At 47.9% G+C, this 14,793-nt stretch overlaps 3 protein-coding genes across 4 annotated transcripts in view; 1 reads left to right on the forward strand and 2 right to left on the reverse strand.

Annotated features, from left to right (window-relative positions):
• Positions 1 to 329, forward strand: part of LOC142886285 (galectin-related protein B) — a 4,957-nt gene extending 4,628 nt beyond the window's left edge. The window contains exon 5 of the mRNA XM_076023307.1: positions 1 to 329. This exon is cut by the window's left edge and continues 620 nt beyond it. The gene's annotated coding sequence lies outside the window, so the exon portion shown is untranslated.
• Positions 330 to 829: 500 nt separating this feature from the next.
• Positions 830 to 5,220, reverse strand: plek2 (pleckstrin 2). The gene is made up of 9 exons (XM_076023141.1): positions 5,066 to 5,220; positions 4,756 to 4,920; positions 4,014 to 4,189; positions 3,798 to 3,889; positions 3,218 to 3,405; positions 3,045 to 3,146; positions 2,457 to 2,540; positions 2,102 to 2,180; positions 830 to 1,362 (listed from the first exon to the last, which is right to left on the reverse strand). Exons 1-9 carry the CDS (start codon positions 5,117 to 5,119, stop codon positions 1,232 to 1,234), a joined length of 1,071 nt encoding a protein of 356 aa, XP_075879256.1. The 5' UTR covers positions 5,120 to 5,220; the 3' UTR covers positions 830 to 1,231.
• A 2,472-nt stretch (positions 5,221 to 7,692) lies between these two features.
• On the reverse strand, positions 7,693 to 14,327 carry tc2n (tandem C2 domains, nuclear). 2 transcript variants are annotated; one of them, XM_076023309.1, is made up of 12 exons: positions 14,170 to 14,327; positions 13,466 to 13,534; positions 13,178 to 13,381; positions 11,706 to 11,885; positions 11,399 to 11,478; positions 10,987 to 11,047; positions 10,783 to 10,883; positions 9,758 to 9,874; positions 9,419 to 9,610; positions 8,524 to 8,638; positions 8,245 to 8,444; positions 7,694 to 8,163 (listed from the first exon to the last, which is right to left on the reverse strand). In XM_076023309.1, exons 2-12 carry the CDS (start codon positions 13,530 to 13,532, stop codon positions 8,053 to 8,055), a joined length of 1,428 nt encoding a protein of 475 aa, XP_075879424.1. In that variant the 5' UTR covers positions 13,533 to 13,534; positions 14,170 to 14,327; the 3' UTR covers positions 7,694 to 8,052. The 2 variants fall into 2 exon arrangements, with proteins under 2 accessions (XP_075879425.1, XP_075879424.1); XM_076023310.1 differs by lacking the exon at positions 14,170 to 14,327 and having other exon boundaries at positions 7,693 to 8,163; positions 13,466 to 13,532.
• Positions 14,328 to 14,793: the final 466 nt, after the last annotated feature.

Genomic DNA, 14,793 nt, shown 5'->3' on the forward strand with positions numbered 1-14,793 from the left:
TTAGGTTTGGTTTCTTTGGGGTTAAGCGCTACGCCTGCATGAAGATGAATGTCACTCTGTGCCCGACTGTAACAGCTGTAATCACGTCGAAAGACTTTAAGTAGCCTTCGTTAAATGCATGCCAGTCAAACACACACACACACACACACACACACACACACACAAACAGGTTCTTCCCTCCTCCTAGTTTTTCCTCCAGAAGAAATGAAGCAGGAAGGATGACGTTCGACCCGTTTAGCCGTCTGCTTTGTGTCTGCCGGCACTTTTTTTTCTTTGTATGTAAACGTTTCATACTGACGCGTTGCAATAAATCTCTGTTGTTGTAACGAGCGGTGACTTTTGTTTTTTTTGGTTTTGCATGTTGCGGTTGACCGACTGCCCCCCCACCCTGAGCTTTTACCTCTGCGAGTGTCTGCAGCGTTGCGTCACATGGCCGCAGCAGCGGCTCGGCTTGAGTCAGCGTGGATGAAGACTTGACTCGGCTCGCCGGGTGGGCGCGGCCCTGGGAGCCACCGCTGAGGAATAAAACTTGATGATTGGGGGGGGGAGATTGCGTGCCGAGGCCACTCCTGTCCCGGCTTGTACTCCGTCACGGTGCCAAAGTCGTTCGCTTCAGCAAAAGTGTTGGAGAGGAAATGCCCTCGGGCTTCAAAACACAGCAGACTTCAGCCTCACCTCATGGCAATGCGACGGAAGACCAGTGCAGAGTGGAGCTGTAATGGGAAAAGTCTAAAGCACTGAAACAGCAAGTTGCAACAGCAAGGATTTAAAAAAAATAATAATAATAATTAATGAGCGAAAACCTGCCATTTTTTCACTTCAGTATTCTTTGTTTTATTATTAACCATTTCTCAGACACTTTTTTTTGAAGATCATCCAAATAAAGCATTCAGGGGTGAAAATAAAACTTAAAAAAATAAAACTTAAAAAAATAACTATCTTAGCGATATTTCAATATCCATATCAGTATTTTTTTCTGCTGCTTCAAAAGAAAAACATTCCCATGAGTGATGACGAGAGAAGTGCTTTTGTAATACTTCTTAAGATCCACAGTCTCGAGCTAAATAAAATATTTCATAATTAGAACATACAATACAGATATGACAGTATTTCAACAGGTTCCTACTTGGCCGAAACAAGACAAACTGCTACATATTTGTGGCTTTAAAATTGCTCTGAGTTAAACCGCCCAGATTATTTATTTTTTTGGCTCCCTCCTGCTGAAACTCTCCTACGCCGTCTGCTCTCTGATCGCGTCGATCCAGCTCATCTTGTCCTGGTGGGTCGGCGCCTGGATGAAGTAGTGCGTGTCCGACTGTGTGATGATTTTGAACAGGTTGCCCTGGACGTTGCCTTTCACACCTGCGCTGGGGAGAGGACAAGGTGAGCCGTCTTTCCAGCCTTGAAAGCCAACGAGCGGTCGTTACTTCTGAATTATTCTGTTCATCAGGAGCTCTTCGTGCAGTCAGTGAGAGTTTTATCAGATTTCTAACATGTTTTGGCCGATTGGGCAGCTGGAATAGCAAAAGCTGAACTCAGTCAAGGAGAATATTAAATGTCACAACATTCTTTACTGATTTTTGTTTTTCTTCTTTTAAGGTAAATGAATGACAAGCAAGTATTAAAATGTATGCTATTATTTTATTTTCACTATTATTATTTTATCAATGATATTATTGTGTTAGTTGTTAGAAGTTGTGGACAGAGGATACTAATTCACAAAAAAAAAATATACTAACAAAACAATTATTTGTTTTATTACTAATTAATTACTAAAATTTATTATTACTAATAATTATTACTTATATCATCATTACTATTAGCAAGGAGTAGTAGAAGAAGAAGAAGAAGAAGAAGAAGAAGTAGAAATAGTAATGGAATTGCTACTGTTGTTAGAGGATAATGAGGCTCTTTTATTTTGTCAGCGGTAGTAATGGCAGTAATGGCATTAGTACTGCTAGCAGCGGTAGCAGTAGAAATTCATAAGCTTCTCTTTTCATAGCAGGACGCATCTCCCAAGAGTAAATTCTGTAAATTTGGGAATTTAATACTGTAAATTTCCAACTCCACCCCAGAGATATTTGCCTTTGCAGTGACTCACCCGAGGGAACTCCGTTATCGCCCAGAGACGACACCAGACATCCTCGCAGAGAGAAGCCGCCGACGGGGCTGACGTCCTCCTGACGGATGACAGAGGGCAGGGAGTGGATCAGACCGACTCAGGCTCGAGTCACTTCATGACTCAGGTCGTCAACATTGGCCTGTCAATGAACAACTCTCATAAACCGCAACGTTACTCGTTCCCGCTATCTTCTTCTTCCCCGGCCGAGAGAGAGGGAAGTAAAAGCTCCGTGCAATTTTTATGACCGTCAATTCGTGTGAGACGCTTTTTATGACTCTGCAATTCCATTTCCTCAGTCCCAGTTTTACAGTTTGCCCCGGACTCTCCCAGTCACCTTGGTGGGGTCGAAGTAGTGGAGGAAGGCCGGTTCCGACCGCAGCACAAACAGCCGCACCTTCCAGTTCTTCCTGCGGTGTCCCTGTGTGCAGAGAGAAGGCAGGGAGGGCAGAGTGAGAGCTGGATATGTGACCACATCCATCCATCCATCCATCCATCCATCCACTCATCCATCCATCCATCCACTGGTGGCCACTTCATGGCAGGGCCGCACAGAGAGACAAAACAACCATCCACACTCACACATTTCAGACAATTTACAGTTTCCAATCAGCCTCATGCTAATCATGCTCAGGTCTGTTGGATTGTGGAGAACCTGGGGAGAGGCCACATCATGCAGCATCAGTGTTTAGTCTTAACCTTTAAAGGAGACCAATCATGCGTCTCCTCTTTTCTGACCTCTAAATCCGGTTACAACGTTGGACACTAGTGTCAAACCATGCCAAAGCGTCAAATAATGAGGTTCATGCATTTGGACGTGAGCCCTCCAAGTGGTTGTGCGCGGTTCTGCACGCTGTGTTTTACTACAACGTCTTCAATGTCAATATACAGTATATATGTAAGTTCCAGTGTGCCGAGTGCTCACCTGTTTGAGCAGGTAGCCTCTCTTGATCACTTTCCCGCTTAGTTCCACTGCTGACAGCGACGTCTCGGCCTTCACGCTGCCCCTCTTCTTCATGCTGTCGGACTGGGATGCAACACCCGCGTCAGCTTTCAGGACCAATTGGTTCCGAAAGGGAGTCTCGCGCTGGTACTCACGAAGCTGTAGAGAGCCGTGGAGTCGTCCAGGAACTGCTCGCTGAGGCCGCCGCTCCGCAGGGCCTCGGCGCTCTTCAAGCCCACGGTGCGCAGGAAGCCCTCCTCCAGCAGGGCCGAGGCCAGGGTCAAGGCCTCCACACGGGTCAGAGCCAGCTGAGCGAACACCAGCCAGTCCACCACCGCGGAACCTGCAGGAGACACCACAACTATGGACGACTCGCTAAATGTGAAATGAATGTGTTTTGGGGGGCGTGGGAGGGGAAATAAAACATTTGTAAAGCATGAGGATAAGACACATCACAAATCAAGTAGAAAAAGTGCTTTTTATGAGCAAAAGTGTTACAACAAAATCTGTGTCTTTGAAGCCCAACAGGATTTAGCTCTTTATTCAACTGACTCTGAAAACACTGAAAAATGGCCCCCAGGCCATAGTTTGCCCACGCCTGTTCTACAGCGTTCTAGTCGTTAAGCATCACGCAGACCTTCTTTTGCTAAATGTAGATTTTTTTTTTAGAATAAAAATTGTAATACTCAAATTTAAAAGGACACACAAGACTTTATGCATGAACTGGTGGCCCACCTGAGAAACAGTTGCTGTAGGTGCTGCCCTGCTCCACGTGGTTGCTCATACAGATGCCGCTGTGCACGTCGTACATGGAGTCCAGCACCTTGCTGCGAAACGAGCCGCAGCAGCAGTCGCAGCAGCAGCAGCAACAGCAGCAGCAACAGCAGCAGCAGCAGGTCAGACATGGAATCGGACACGATGCAGGGCGTCGCGGCGCTGTGTGCGACTCACCCCAGGTTGAAGTTGTGCAGCCGCGAGCCGTCGGGCTCGTCCTCAGTGGCCACCTGGCTGCCCCTCAGCTTGTCCACCACAGCGGTGATGTCACCCGCCCACCTGTCCCTCTCCTCCCGCGAGCAGGCCTCCAGGTGGTGTTCCACCCCGTGCTGTGTCTGCACCTTGAGCACCAGCTGGAGGGAAGGAGAGCGAGAAAAGAGGGATGAATAATTTTTGGGACCTGCGAAAAGGGATGGATGATTAAAAAAGAAAACAGACACGCGAACAGAGATAATAACAGGTTGGTGGGATGTTCCTCTAAGCTGTATGTTCAGGTCCTGACAAAGGAGCAGCCTGAGGCAATTCATGGCGTCATCATCAGGTGAGGCAACACCTTCACTGCGGTTCCTCACAAATACAACATAAACAAAGGAAAAACCTCAGTTGCACTGTTTGTCTTTCATACTTAATTCTGTTTTGTTTCACAATGTAAATATTCCTTGTGCGTGAAATTTTGTCTTCAGGATTTTGTCTTCTTTTTTATTTTTGCTGGTCTCATTGATCTGTTGAATCACTGTTGAATCTTATGTGAAGCTACTATCTGGCTCCACTGCCATTAACAGCTTTGATCCAAGTATTTATCCAGGGGTTTTCTAGGAGCTCTTTGACAGACAAAATTTTTGAAATAACTTCGTCAGATGAGGAGAAACATCACATTTGGAGTGAAAAAAAAAAAAAAAAAAAAAAAAGTGGAGCTCACCGGTCGGTTTTCGTAGTCCAGGAAGGGACAGATGACCTCGCAGTCCCTCAGCAGGATGGATCCTCGCAGGCACGAGTCCCTTTTGCCCCCCTCATACTTGTAGTAACGCAGCTTGTCTGACGTCAGCACGAACCAGCGGGCCTTCCAGTTGTGCACCAGGTGGCCCTGGAAGAATCAGTCTCGGCATCATCATCATCATCATCATCATCATCATCATCATCTTGAGAGGGGGCGCGCGCAAAGGAACAGAACTACTTCCTCCACGTTGCGTCTCTCCCGAAACTCTGCGTTTCCACCATTCGAGTCCTACCCGCTTCACCAGGAATCCTTCCCTGAGGACGGCGCTCTTCTTCTCCGCGTCCATGCTGCTCTCCGTTCGTCCGCTCTGACTCTGCGCTCCGCCTGCTGCTACCTGCTCAGGTGCCTCATGACGAGGCTGGCGGGCGGGTGTCTGTCTGAGTGCGTCACCCCTCCCGCCCCCCGCGGCGCACACACACACACACACACACACACACACACACACACACACACACACACACACTCGCCTCAATCTAAACTGGGATGAGTGCGATTTGTTTTAGTCGCCACGCGAGGGCGCACTTTCTCTTCCAGATGCACAGCGTGGCCAAGTTGGGATGAGAGCTTCAAATGTCCAGGGTGTAAAATATGGCCTGATCAATGTTTTTTTTGTTTTTTTTTCTATTGGTAAAAGCACTATAGAGTGGTTCCTATATATGAATATATACTGGTCAAAAAAATAAAGGGAACACCAAAAGAGCATGATGTAACTCCAAGTCAATCACACTTCAGCATTATTGGCATTTGCCAGAGAACATCAAGATTGGTAAATTCGCCATTGGCGCCCTGTGCTCTTCGCAGACGAGAGCAGGATCACACTGAGCACATGTGACTGACGTGACAGAGTGTGGAGATGCTGTGGAGAACGTTACACTGCCTGCAAACATCATCCAGCATGACCAGTTTGGCGATGGGTCAGTAATGGTTTGGGGAGGCATTCTTTTTTTCATTTTTCTCTCTCTCTCTCTCTCTCTCTCTCTCTCTCTCTCTCTCTCTCTCTCTCTCTCTCTCTCTCTCTCTCTCTCACTCTCTCTCTCTGTCACTCACTCACTTCACTCACTCACTCTCTCGCAGCTGCTGGTCAACCTTGGCTCCTTCACCAAGCCGCAGCTGTGGCCAATGGGAGACCCAGAACAGAAATACTGTGGCTTCTGAGACAGAGAGGCTGTTATTAGCAGGGCCCCCCCGCCTGTGCAAGCACACATTGGCTTGGCCGGGAGATCGTTCTGTGTTTTCCCAAATCTGTCTGCTGGTTCCTGTTAGGTTACTCATTAGAAGCAGCCCAGGAGGTCAAAACGCTTCTCTGCAGGGACCAGGGAGGAATAAAAGAGCAGGGGAGGAAAAAAAATCTTGTTTGGAACCAATAGTCCTCGCAGTATTATTCATATTCAAAAACTTTTAACAATGTGGGGTGGGGGTACAACCATTTTGCTTCTTCTGCATAGAAATAATTTGTCTCTACAGCTGAAAAAAGGACAATTTTACTCAGAAATCCTGCATAATTTCCCTATCTGAGTTACTATTTTTATCCATCATGTTGTTGGAAAGTCTTTATTTACCTTGCAGGTCCGTCTGACAGGTTGTGAGACTTGATAAGCACAGGCAGGAGAAAAAGGGTTTGGGGGTGGAGGGTCTCGGGTTACATAACTGTATTTATTCTGGAAAGAAGCCAGAACACTGTTGCTCTTTATGCATCAAGGGCCTGATGGTGGGAACTTATCTGTCTGCTGCTGAACTTTACAGTTCAACCTGCTAGTTTATAGCCACTGCACACGGAAGCATGCGGCCATATGAGAAATTTAGTCTGAAGGAAGACCTCACTGTCCCCAACTTGCGAAAAGACTCAAAGGAGCCAAACAAGGCGACAAAGACTCTCCTCAAATCACTCGGGAGCTGTGGCAAGCTTGAGGTGTGTCTGAAATTCCCTGTGTAACATTAACCATAAATCAAACATTAATTAATGGGGGGGGAAAAAAAAAACAAATACTGCGTTGTTTTGTCAGGGCAGGATATGAATGGCTGTGACGCAAGCCGGCTCACGTGGAGCAGCCGGTTGTCCTGGTCACACACACTTAAAACACAAACACTCACAGGACTGGTGGCGTCTTGGCCCACACACAGGGTGGATGTGTGTGTGTGTGTGTCCACAGCTGCTTACACACAGCAGCTACCGCTGGTCAGTCGCAGGCTTTACAAGGTCGAGATGGGATTGTGTGCAACCAAAATGACGGTTTGCCATTTCTTTGTTTTCCATCTCAAGAAAATGTGACATACATTCATTTTTATCTGGGTTTTCTCCTCTCCTGAGCTTCCTCCTCTGAGTTTGAGTTTGAGTGCTGAAATTGCCCTAGTTTCCAGCTAAATTTCCTTCGCGATGAGGATTGAATTTGAAAAGCCGGCCACTCCAATCAGGGCCGACAGCAGAGCGGAGGCTCTGATTTGGTGCTCCTCAGTGAAAGAACCCGCGTCCACACAGTCTTTTACAGTTGTTGACCTGTTTCACAAGACAGCCCATTACCTGTTTCATCATCCAGGCCTGTTTTCCTTCTTCTGTGTGTCTCAGATGAGACCTTTTAAAAGAAAGAAAGAAAGAAAACCCCACAAACAGCCACATCTGTGAACATCTCTTAACACCCAGAAATGATTGCGCAAGTCAAACCGGCGCGAACAACACAACTTCACCAACAGCGACATGTTTTTTTCCACCGTCAAAACCTTTAATATTTACAGCAAGGAACAGCTACCTCCAATTAGTAAAACTAATTAACGTTACAATATTAAATACACTTTGAAAAAAAAAAATGAAAGTGCTGTTAAACATGTATACAGCTCTAAAACCAACGAGATGCATCCTTTGTTTAAAAAGTAAATTTTAAACAAGTAAATTAGACTTTTTAATGCAAATGTTTTTGTTCCAGTCCAAGATTCAAGTCAAGCTAACGGGTCAACACATCTGTCTCACTGGCCCGTGGTGGCTGAAAGATGTCTACTAGCAACAAAACATTTAAAAAGAAAGAAATTGTAGATGTTGTTGTTGTTGTTGTTGTTCCTGTTGTTGACAACCACCACCTCCGTTTTGTTCGAGAACCAAACCTGCAACCGAGAGCCCAAAGTGTCTGAAGTGTCTGACTTGACATCTGATGATGTCCCGCGTCCGGCCAGAGACAGAAGGTGGTGAAACGTGGGTCCCTTTCAAAGTGGACCCTCTGGTGAGGGTGTTCAGACGGCAGTGAGCGCGTGCCACGCCGCCACCACCTTCTCCGGGTGCACCATGGCGTCCCTCCACTGCGCTGCGGCCTCGGGGGCGGGGCTGTCGAACCCCAGCAGCACCTGCCAGAGATCATCGGGAGAGAAACGCTGAGTCACAACGAGTTCTGTTCCTGGCAGGCATGGCAGGTCGGGTGGACTCACCTGTCCCAGACACTGTTTCCTCCTGACGGAGCTCCGGCTGTAGAGCTTCACCAGCAGCGAGCACTCCTGGTCCAGCGCCGCCAGCTGGAAGTGCAGCGTCTCCTTCCAGTGGCACTGAGTGGCCGAGGCCTTCAGCGCCCGAGTCCTCCTGGTCGGCGCTGCCTGGCCCGCCTGCTGCATCTCCACCTTGACGAAAAACACTGTCGCCCAGACCCAGAGTGGTTTACATGTATGAGTGGTGGCGAGCGAGCTAGCGTTTGAGCGTCGCGGCCCACCTACCGTGGCTGAGTGGCGAGGAGGAGGCCGGGAGGTTCTGAGAAGAAAGGACCTGCAGCTGGACGCGGCCGTTGACCGGCTGGAAGCAGGCGGTCAGGTGGAGCTCAGCGTGGCACACCTGCAGTCGGAGGGTCACGTCGTATCTTGATCAAACTCTTCAAACCAGAATCACAAAATGCATTTTTTTTTTTTTCGTATTTGTGGTGATTTGGGGCTTGAGGAGTTTGTTTTATTCTGTCTGTCTGTCTGTCTGTCTGAGCTCCAACGTGAGTCGGCCTCTTCACTGCTGAGTAAGATTCAAGTCAACAACTACATGATTTGTCTCAGCGGTGTTGCCGTGGCTACGGCGACTACAACCAAAACTGCACTTTGTTTTCTTTGTACTTCTTCAGTCTTCTGATTTGTGGTGCGCCAGAGCTAAGATGTCATCTCTCAAGACTGCCACAAGTCCGTCTGCTGGTCAGGTGACTGACTGAGAGTGAGAGTGAGAGTGAGAGTCACTTGGGCAAGTTGTTTCTTTGTGTGCGGCTGCTAGTCAAAGTCTCACGTGGTCTCCTTAACAACCTGCCGATGACTCAGCGGCTGCTCCCGTAAGTGCCCAAACACTTTCACAGCCAGACATTCACCCACTTATCAGTCTGCAGATAGATCTGCGCAAAATGGGTTTTTGGACGTCTGAGCCATTTTCCCCCGCCATCCAACTTTTACACTTTGAGAGGTTATTATTTGCTTTCAAATAAAAATAAAAAAAAACATCCCTCCAACCCCCGCTTTGCCATAATGAATTTCTCCACCTCTTTGCAGGAAACGACGTGCCACTGGGTTTCAATGCATGACTCTACCTCCCCGAACCCCACACCAGCTTTACATACAAGCACATGCATCTTAAGCAACTCACTGATGATTTGGACGGTGGGTTGAGCTCCAACCAGTGCTCCGTCTCCTGAGAGTCGAGCTGCCGCAGCGAGAGGACGCACTCGGCCGCCGTGCGCTTCTTGGGGCCGTGCGTCTGCAGGCGCAGCACCAGAGCGCTGCAGCGCAACTGCTGGAGACGCAGCGTGAACACAAAGGTCTCCATGAAGGAAACATCCTGAATGCGGGGCCGGAGGGGGGGGAGAGAGAAAGAGTCCGGGTGAAGGAGGTTGGTTTGAAGTGGAAAAGGTGAAATGCCAGCCGGATGGAGCTGCTGAAATGCTGTTTGGTTTTTTTTATTTGTGATGTGATAATGTTGTGTTACCTGATGGCACTCCTTGACGGAGCTTTTGAACTGCACCGGTTTCGGGAGGGTGATGATCCCTTTGAATCCAATCTTCTGCGGCTCTGCTCCATCCAGACCGACGCTGACGTCTGAACACTGAAAGTGACAGTAGGGTTCAGCGATGTCCCAACCACTTAGCAAACAAGCTAACGATGGAGCGACTTTTGTCAAAGATGCCAATGCAAAAACCATCGGTGAAAAGAGTGCAACAACACTGTCTGCGCTTAAGAGAAGGTTTCTACGCGCGAGCGCATCAGTGAACATTTATTTTTGTGCCTTGAATTTTTCAAGAGCAAAATCCAAGGGTCATCTTCAGTGTGTTAGCTACCAACTGTTAGCGACGAACACACTGAAGAAGACTCTTTGTCGAAACCGGTCTGTGTTGGTCTGTTGAACAGTGAGTAAAAAGACTTTGGAAGGACACTGAGTGTGGCTCATACAAAGACTTCACATTTGTAACTTGAAAGGTTTTGTGTGTAAAATTTGGCTTCATATATGTTTTTTCTATAATTTATAATATTTATTTTTTTATAATCAAAGTGTATACCTGCAGCACAATATATACAGTAATTATTTAGCCATAGAGCCATAGAGCCATAAGGGCCTTGCTCCTAGTTAGCTGCCATCTTGCACTGTGCCATAATTTAAGGAAGCCCACCTGACTTTGCCCCAAATACGAAACACCAGGCTGGGCTTCCTTAAAATTTTCCCACACTGGACCTTTAAAGCCTTTTACTTAGAATTTGTTCAATGTGATTCTCCGCACTCACATTGAATGTGCTGCCTCAGCGGCTCAGATCTAGAAATCACTGCGCCTCACTGCTCCAAACACTTTCACGTTTCCTCAAAGACAAAAGCGGCTGGGTTCTTTTTTTCGTGGTGGAGAGTCTCCGGCCAGAGTCAAAGGAGCGACTCCGCTCTGGAGACGCATTGTGACGCAGCCACAGAGGCCCCATTCAGAGGGGCCACAGTGGAGCTCTTTGTGCAGCGGCAGGTAACCTTACCTGGACCAGAGTGATCCACACCTGCTCCACGGCCTCCTGGTAGCTCACTCGCACGCACACCTTCCCCAGCTCGCGCTCGTCCCCGGACAGGGTGATGGAGTCTGGGTCACATCAGGAAAAAAAAAATCAACGTGATGTGGTGTCTTTAACGTGGCCTTTGCGATGTTGCTCGAGCATAAGCTGCTGGGGGGAGAGTGCACGCACCCAGGCTGCTTTCGACGGAGCCGATCGTGGACGAGGTGCTGCTGGCGACGCTGGAGTCCAGCTGCAACGGGTGGAACCCAAAGACAGGAGACAGAGGAGGTCAGGACCCACCCGGCAGCTTCACAACGTCCACTGAAACCAGTCTGAACTGAGATTTACGTCAACGGTTGAGTCTACTATCACCTAAGATCCACCTCTGATCTATCGGAGTACCTGAGTGATTGATTACACACTCTTTTTTGTGTTTTTAGGCTTAAAATAAAAATCCCTCCCTGGAAGGGACTTTTCTTTTGCGGTGACCCACTTTACAAGCTGCTGATCACAGTGGAAAGAGCTATGTTTATTTAGTTGTGCTTGACCCAGGCGTGAGAAAAGGCCACGAGGGGACAGATTAGACGGGCGGACGTCTGACCTGCAGGCTCCCCGGACAGCTGGACAGATCGAACATGGAGCTGCAGAGCCGCTGCGCTCCGGCCGGCTTCAGACTCCTTCCTGGGAACAAGGAGGAGGGAGAGAAGTCTGCTGTAATTACACCCGGTGGGCCGCTCTACTTCCTGCGTGTCTGCCATTACTAATAAAGAGCCATACAGGGCTTCTTATCGCTCTCTGTTTACAACCTTCTTCCCCGCAGGCTGCGCTCCAGCGGTGAAGGACAGATGGTGATTCATTTCTGATTCCCACCTTCATCTTGATACTGTTGGTGATTTTTGGGCGCTAACCTCTGCTCGCTGGGCTCTGAGGGCCGGAGTTTCTGCCCTGCAGGGTGTTCCGTCGGCTCGACCCGGGGGAGACGAAGTCGGTCATGTGTCTCAGGTGGAGGTTGGACTCCTGGCTGTAGGTGAGGGGACCAGAGGCCAGCAGCTCAGCCTTCCTCTCGGCGTACGTGCACCGGGCTGAACCTGCAGACACACACAGGGACACGGGAGGTTACCGGAGGGGTCCCAGAAGAAGAAAGACTCTGTGACTACTGTTACATCGATGTTGAGAAGGAGTTCCACTTTGGTGTTTTATTGCCCCTTGTACCGTGAGTTGCGTCAGAAGTTGTTTGGCGTAAAACTGTTGATTTGATGTGGCTGAATGACGCCCTTGCCGAATATTTTAAAGAAAGCCTGACATTAAGTCTGTTTTTATTTTATTATATTTACTCTTTCATTTATGTGTTAACCTGCGGTCAGTTGTGGCGTCACCAACAGGAAATGAATGGTATAATTTAATACGGTTTCTGTGGTGTCTCATAATCCCGAAAGAGATCGGTGACAATAATAAAATTCATTCATTCATTCATTCGGCCGCACACACACACACACACACACACACACACAGTCAGAGGTCAACCTTAGCCTTTCTTCAGCCAGTCCAGCAGGAAACAGGACAGACATCCTGGTGTGTTGTCAAAGCTCACTGAACCTCTGAGCCGCTTTTAATGAAACTCTCACACATGAGGCGATGAGCTCCAGTTCTGGCAGGATTCTCACACAGAGGCACCGTCCGACCCGCTGCTTGGACAACATCCCTCTCACACTGCACACCAAGTTGGAGGCCCCATATCGTTAGCCTAATAGCATGATTGCCTAAGTCATTTTTTGGCCAAATTGTGATATCTGATAAAAAAAAATACCAACGTGCTTGTCTTCTAAAAAATGTTCAAATATGACTTAGGCGACGATGCTATTAGGCTAACGACATTATGCAACAACAGTGTCAGTTACTCACTTTGAGCCAATGTATAACAGTGTGTATTAAAAACAAATTTGACCCTCTGTGATGTCACAAAGGGCATCAATAGCTTTCCCAGGTTAGTGGGAAGCTGAAAACTAAAACCAGGCAGGAGGCTGTTAACACAGGGCTAAATTTGCATTGGGGCTTATAGAGTTTTAGGGCTGAACTGGATACACTAAGGGACATTTAAAGGTGTCTAGACTAAAGTCAAGGATCCAGGACCTTCCTGGTCAAGGGCGGAAAAACCAGCAGTGTGAAACGCCGGAGAAACAGCAGGTGCTTGATTACTGCTGGAAAAACAAAGAGTGCCACTTCCAGGCTGTGTGCTCACCGTGGTCACCACCACGCTGGCCCTATTTACCAACCCAGCCTTTAAGTCAACACCAACACCCAGGGCCAGGCTCCACATAATCACGGCCGGCTTTTGTCCCCGAGCCCGGTGAGTCCATCAGCCGCTGCCGCTGCTACCTACTCTGGGGCCCCGGCGCCAGGTTGGGGAAGCGGGAGCCTCTGGGCTGGACGTAGGAGGCCTTGAAGGTGGGCAGGACGAAGGGCACCTCCCTGCCATCGGGGGGCAGCTTGGACAGCAGGTAGTCCTCCGTCGCCGCCCTCCTGGCCCCGCCAGGCTCCTCCCCCGACGGCCCCGCCGCGCACGGCGGCATCTTGAGCGTGATCACTTTGCGACGCCGAAGGGAAAAAGCAGAAGTTAGGACCGAGAACCAAGCGATGGGGTGGCAGAGCTGTGGTGTTCAAAGTTTACCCTGAGTCTCCTGCTCCTTCACACTCTTCCTCAGCAGGTTCCGGCAGCAGTTTTTAAAGCACTCCATGGCTGCGGGAGGAGGGAGGTCAGAGGTCAACGCGCAATGATACGGCGCTCGTGTTTCCAAAGTGTCATCTCATTCATCCTTTTTTAAAAGTTCTTTACGCTTCTTTAGCCTAAATCATCAAGATAATGGCTGATAATTATGAAAATATTCCAAGATTCCTTCCACAGTCTTCCACAGACTGACTTCTCACCTGGAACACCCACAATAGGGTAGAAATACACCCCCCCCCCCCACCCTCCCAAAAAAAGAAAAAAAAAGAAAAAAAAACTGCATGTGCATTGTCTCCATAAAAGGTTTTCAGTTGGGTTAAATACACCAATAATATTCTAGTCACTATTTTTTTTTCTGTTCCATTAGATCTCTGTTAAAAATCAACAGGAGCTGTTTGGAATGGGTTAAAAGCTGGGAAATCAAAATATTCACTACTAAAATTCAATGTTTCTTGTTACTTGTTTAATTCGGTTCATTCAGTAGAAGAGGAGTTCAAACCGGGGCTACAATTCCACCCAGAATTTCGTCTGTTCGGCAGCGTAAAGGAATTTTTACTTTTTTACATCAGGCTGCACCTGAAAGATCAACAATGAAAAAAAAAAAAAAACACTGAATATTTAGAAAAAAAAAATGTGTTTGAACTCACCCAGGCGACGTCTTCACCGAGAGACAGGAAGCTTTCAAACATCCAGCGGAGCAGCTCCGTCTGCTGCCCAGAGGGAATGATGGGAAAGTCAGCCGAGTTCCCCTCTAATGCACTGCGGCTCTCTCGCTCTCTCTCTCCCTCTCTCTCTTGCTGTGTTTGTGTGTGTGTGTGTGTGTGTGTGTGTGTGTGTGTGTATGTCCGTCTCTCGCTCTCTCGCTCTCTTCCCGGACTGACACTTTCTTTGTTTGCTCTTCTTTCCCAGAACAGTTATGACAAGGATTTTTGATTTTTCTTCTTCGTGACATCATCCACGCAGATACCGGACCACAGTGTTAGGATGATTTTTTTGGTTCGTTGTTGCTGTTATTTAGTAACAAATGTCTTATTCCAATTTGTTTGATTCTTCAAAATGGGGAAAATTTAATTCTAAAGTCACAAAATCCCACAAAACGGTTTCAAGCCTGAAACTCAAAAGAGTTGCATCGCCCTCTACTGTCCCAAATAGTTCTCAGTTTGACAAAGCCTTTTGTCAACAATATTTTGGATAAATTTCCATAAATATTTTGTCTCGATAATAATCACTTTCTCTTCAGAGTCGTAAATGTTCTAGATTGACCCTAAAAA

The sequence above is a fragment of the Nelusetta ayraudi genome, unplaced genomic scaffold (genome assembly GCF_046127955.1).
Source record: "Nelusetta ayraudi isolate G7.1 ecotype Tasmania unplaced genomic scaffold, CSIRO-AGI_Nayr_v1 ptg000015l, whole genome shotgun sequence".
Classification (NCBI taxonomy): domain Eukaryota; kingdom Metazoa; phylum Chordata; class Actinopteri; order Tetraodontiformes; family Monacanthidae; genus Nelusetta; species Nelusetta ayraudi.

Bases quoted from the DNA above. Each gene is read 5' to 3' on its own strand.
- plek2 (XM_076023141.1), bottom strand. From the start codon at position 5,119: ATGGACGCGGAGAAGAAGAGCGCCGTCCTCAGGGAAGGATTCCTGGTG. The intron at 4,921-5,065 runs GTAGGACTCGAA...TGATTCTTCCAG, and splicing joins AAGGATTCCTGGTGAAGCGG to GGCCACCTGGTGCACAACTG. The intron at 2,541-3,044 runs GTGAGCACTCGG...CTCTGCACACAG, and splicing joins GAGGCTACCTGCTCAAACAG to GGACACCGCAGGAAGAACTG.
- tc2n (XM_076023310.1), bottom strand. From the start codon at position 13,532: ATGGAGTGCTTTAAAAACTGCTGCCGGAACCTGCTGAGGAAGAGTGTG. The intron at 11,886-13,177 runs GTAGGTAGCAGC...GTGTGTCTGCAG, and splicing joins CCTGGCGCCGGGGCCCCAGA to GTTCAGCCCGGTGCACGTAC. The intron at 9,875-10,782 runs GTAAGGTTACCT...TGTCACTTTCAG, and splicing joins TGTGGATCACTCTGGTCCAG to TGTTCAGACGTCAGCGTCGG.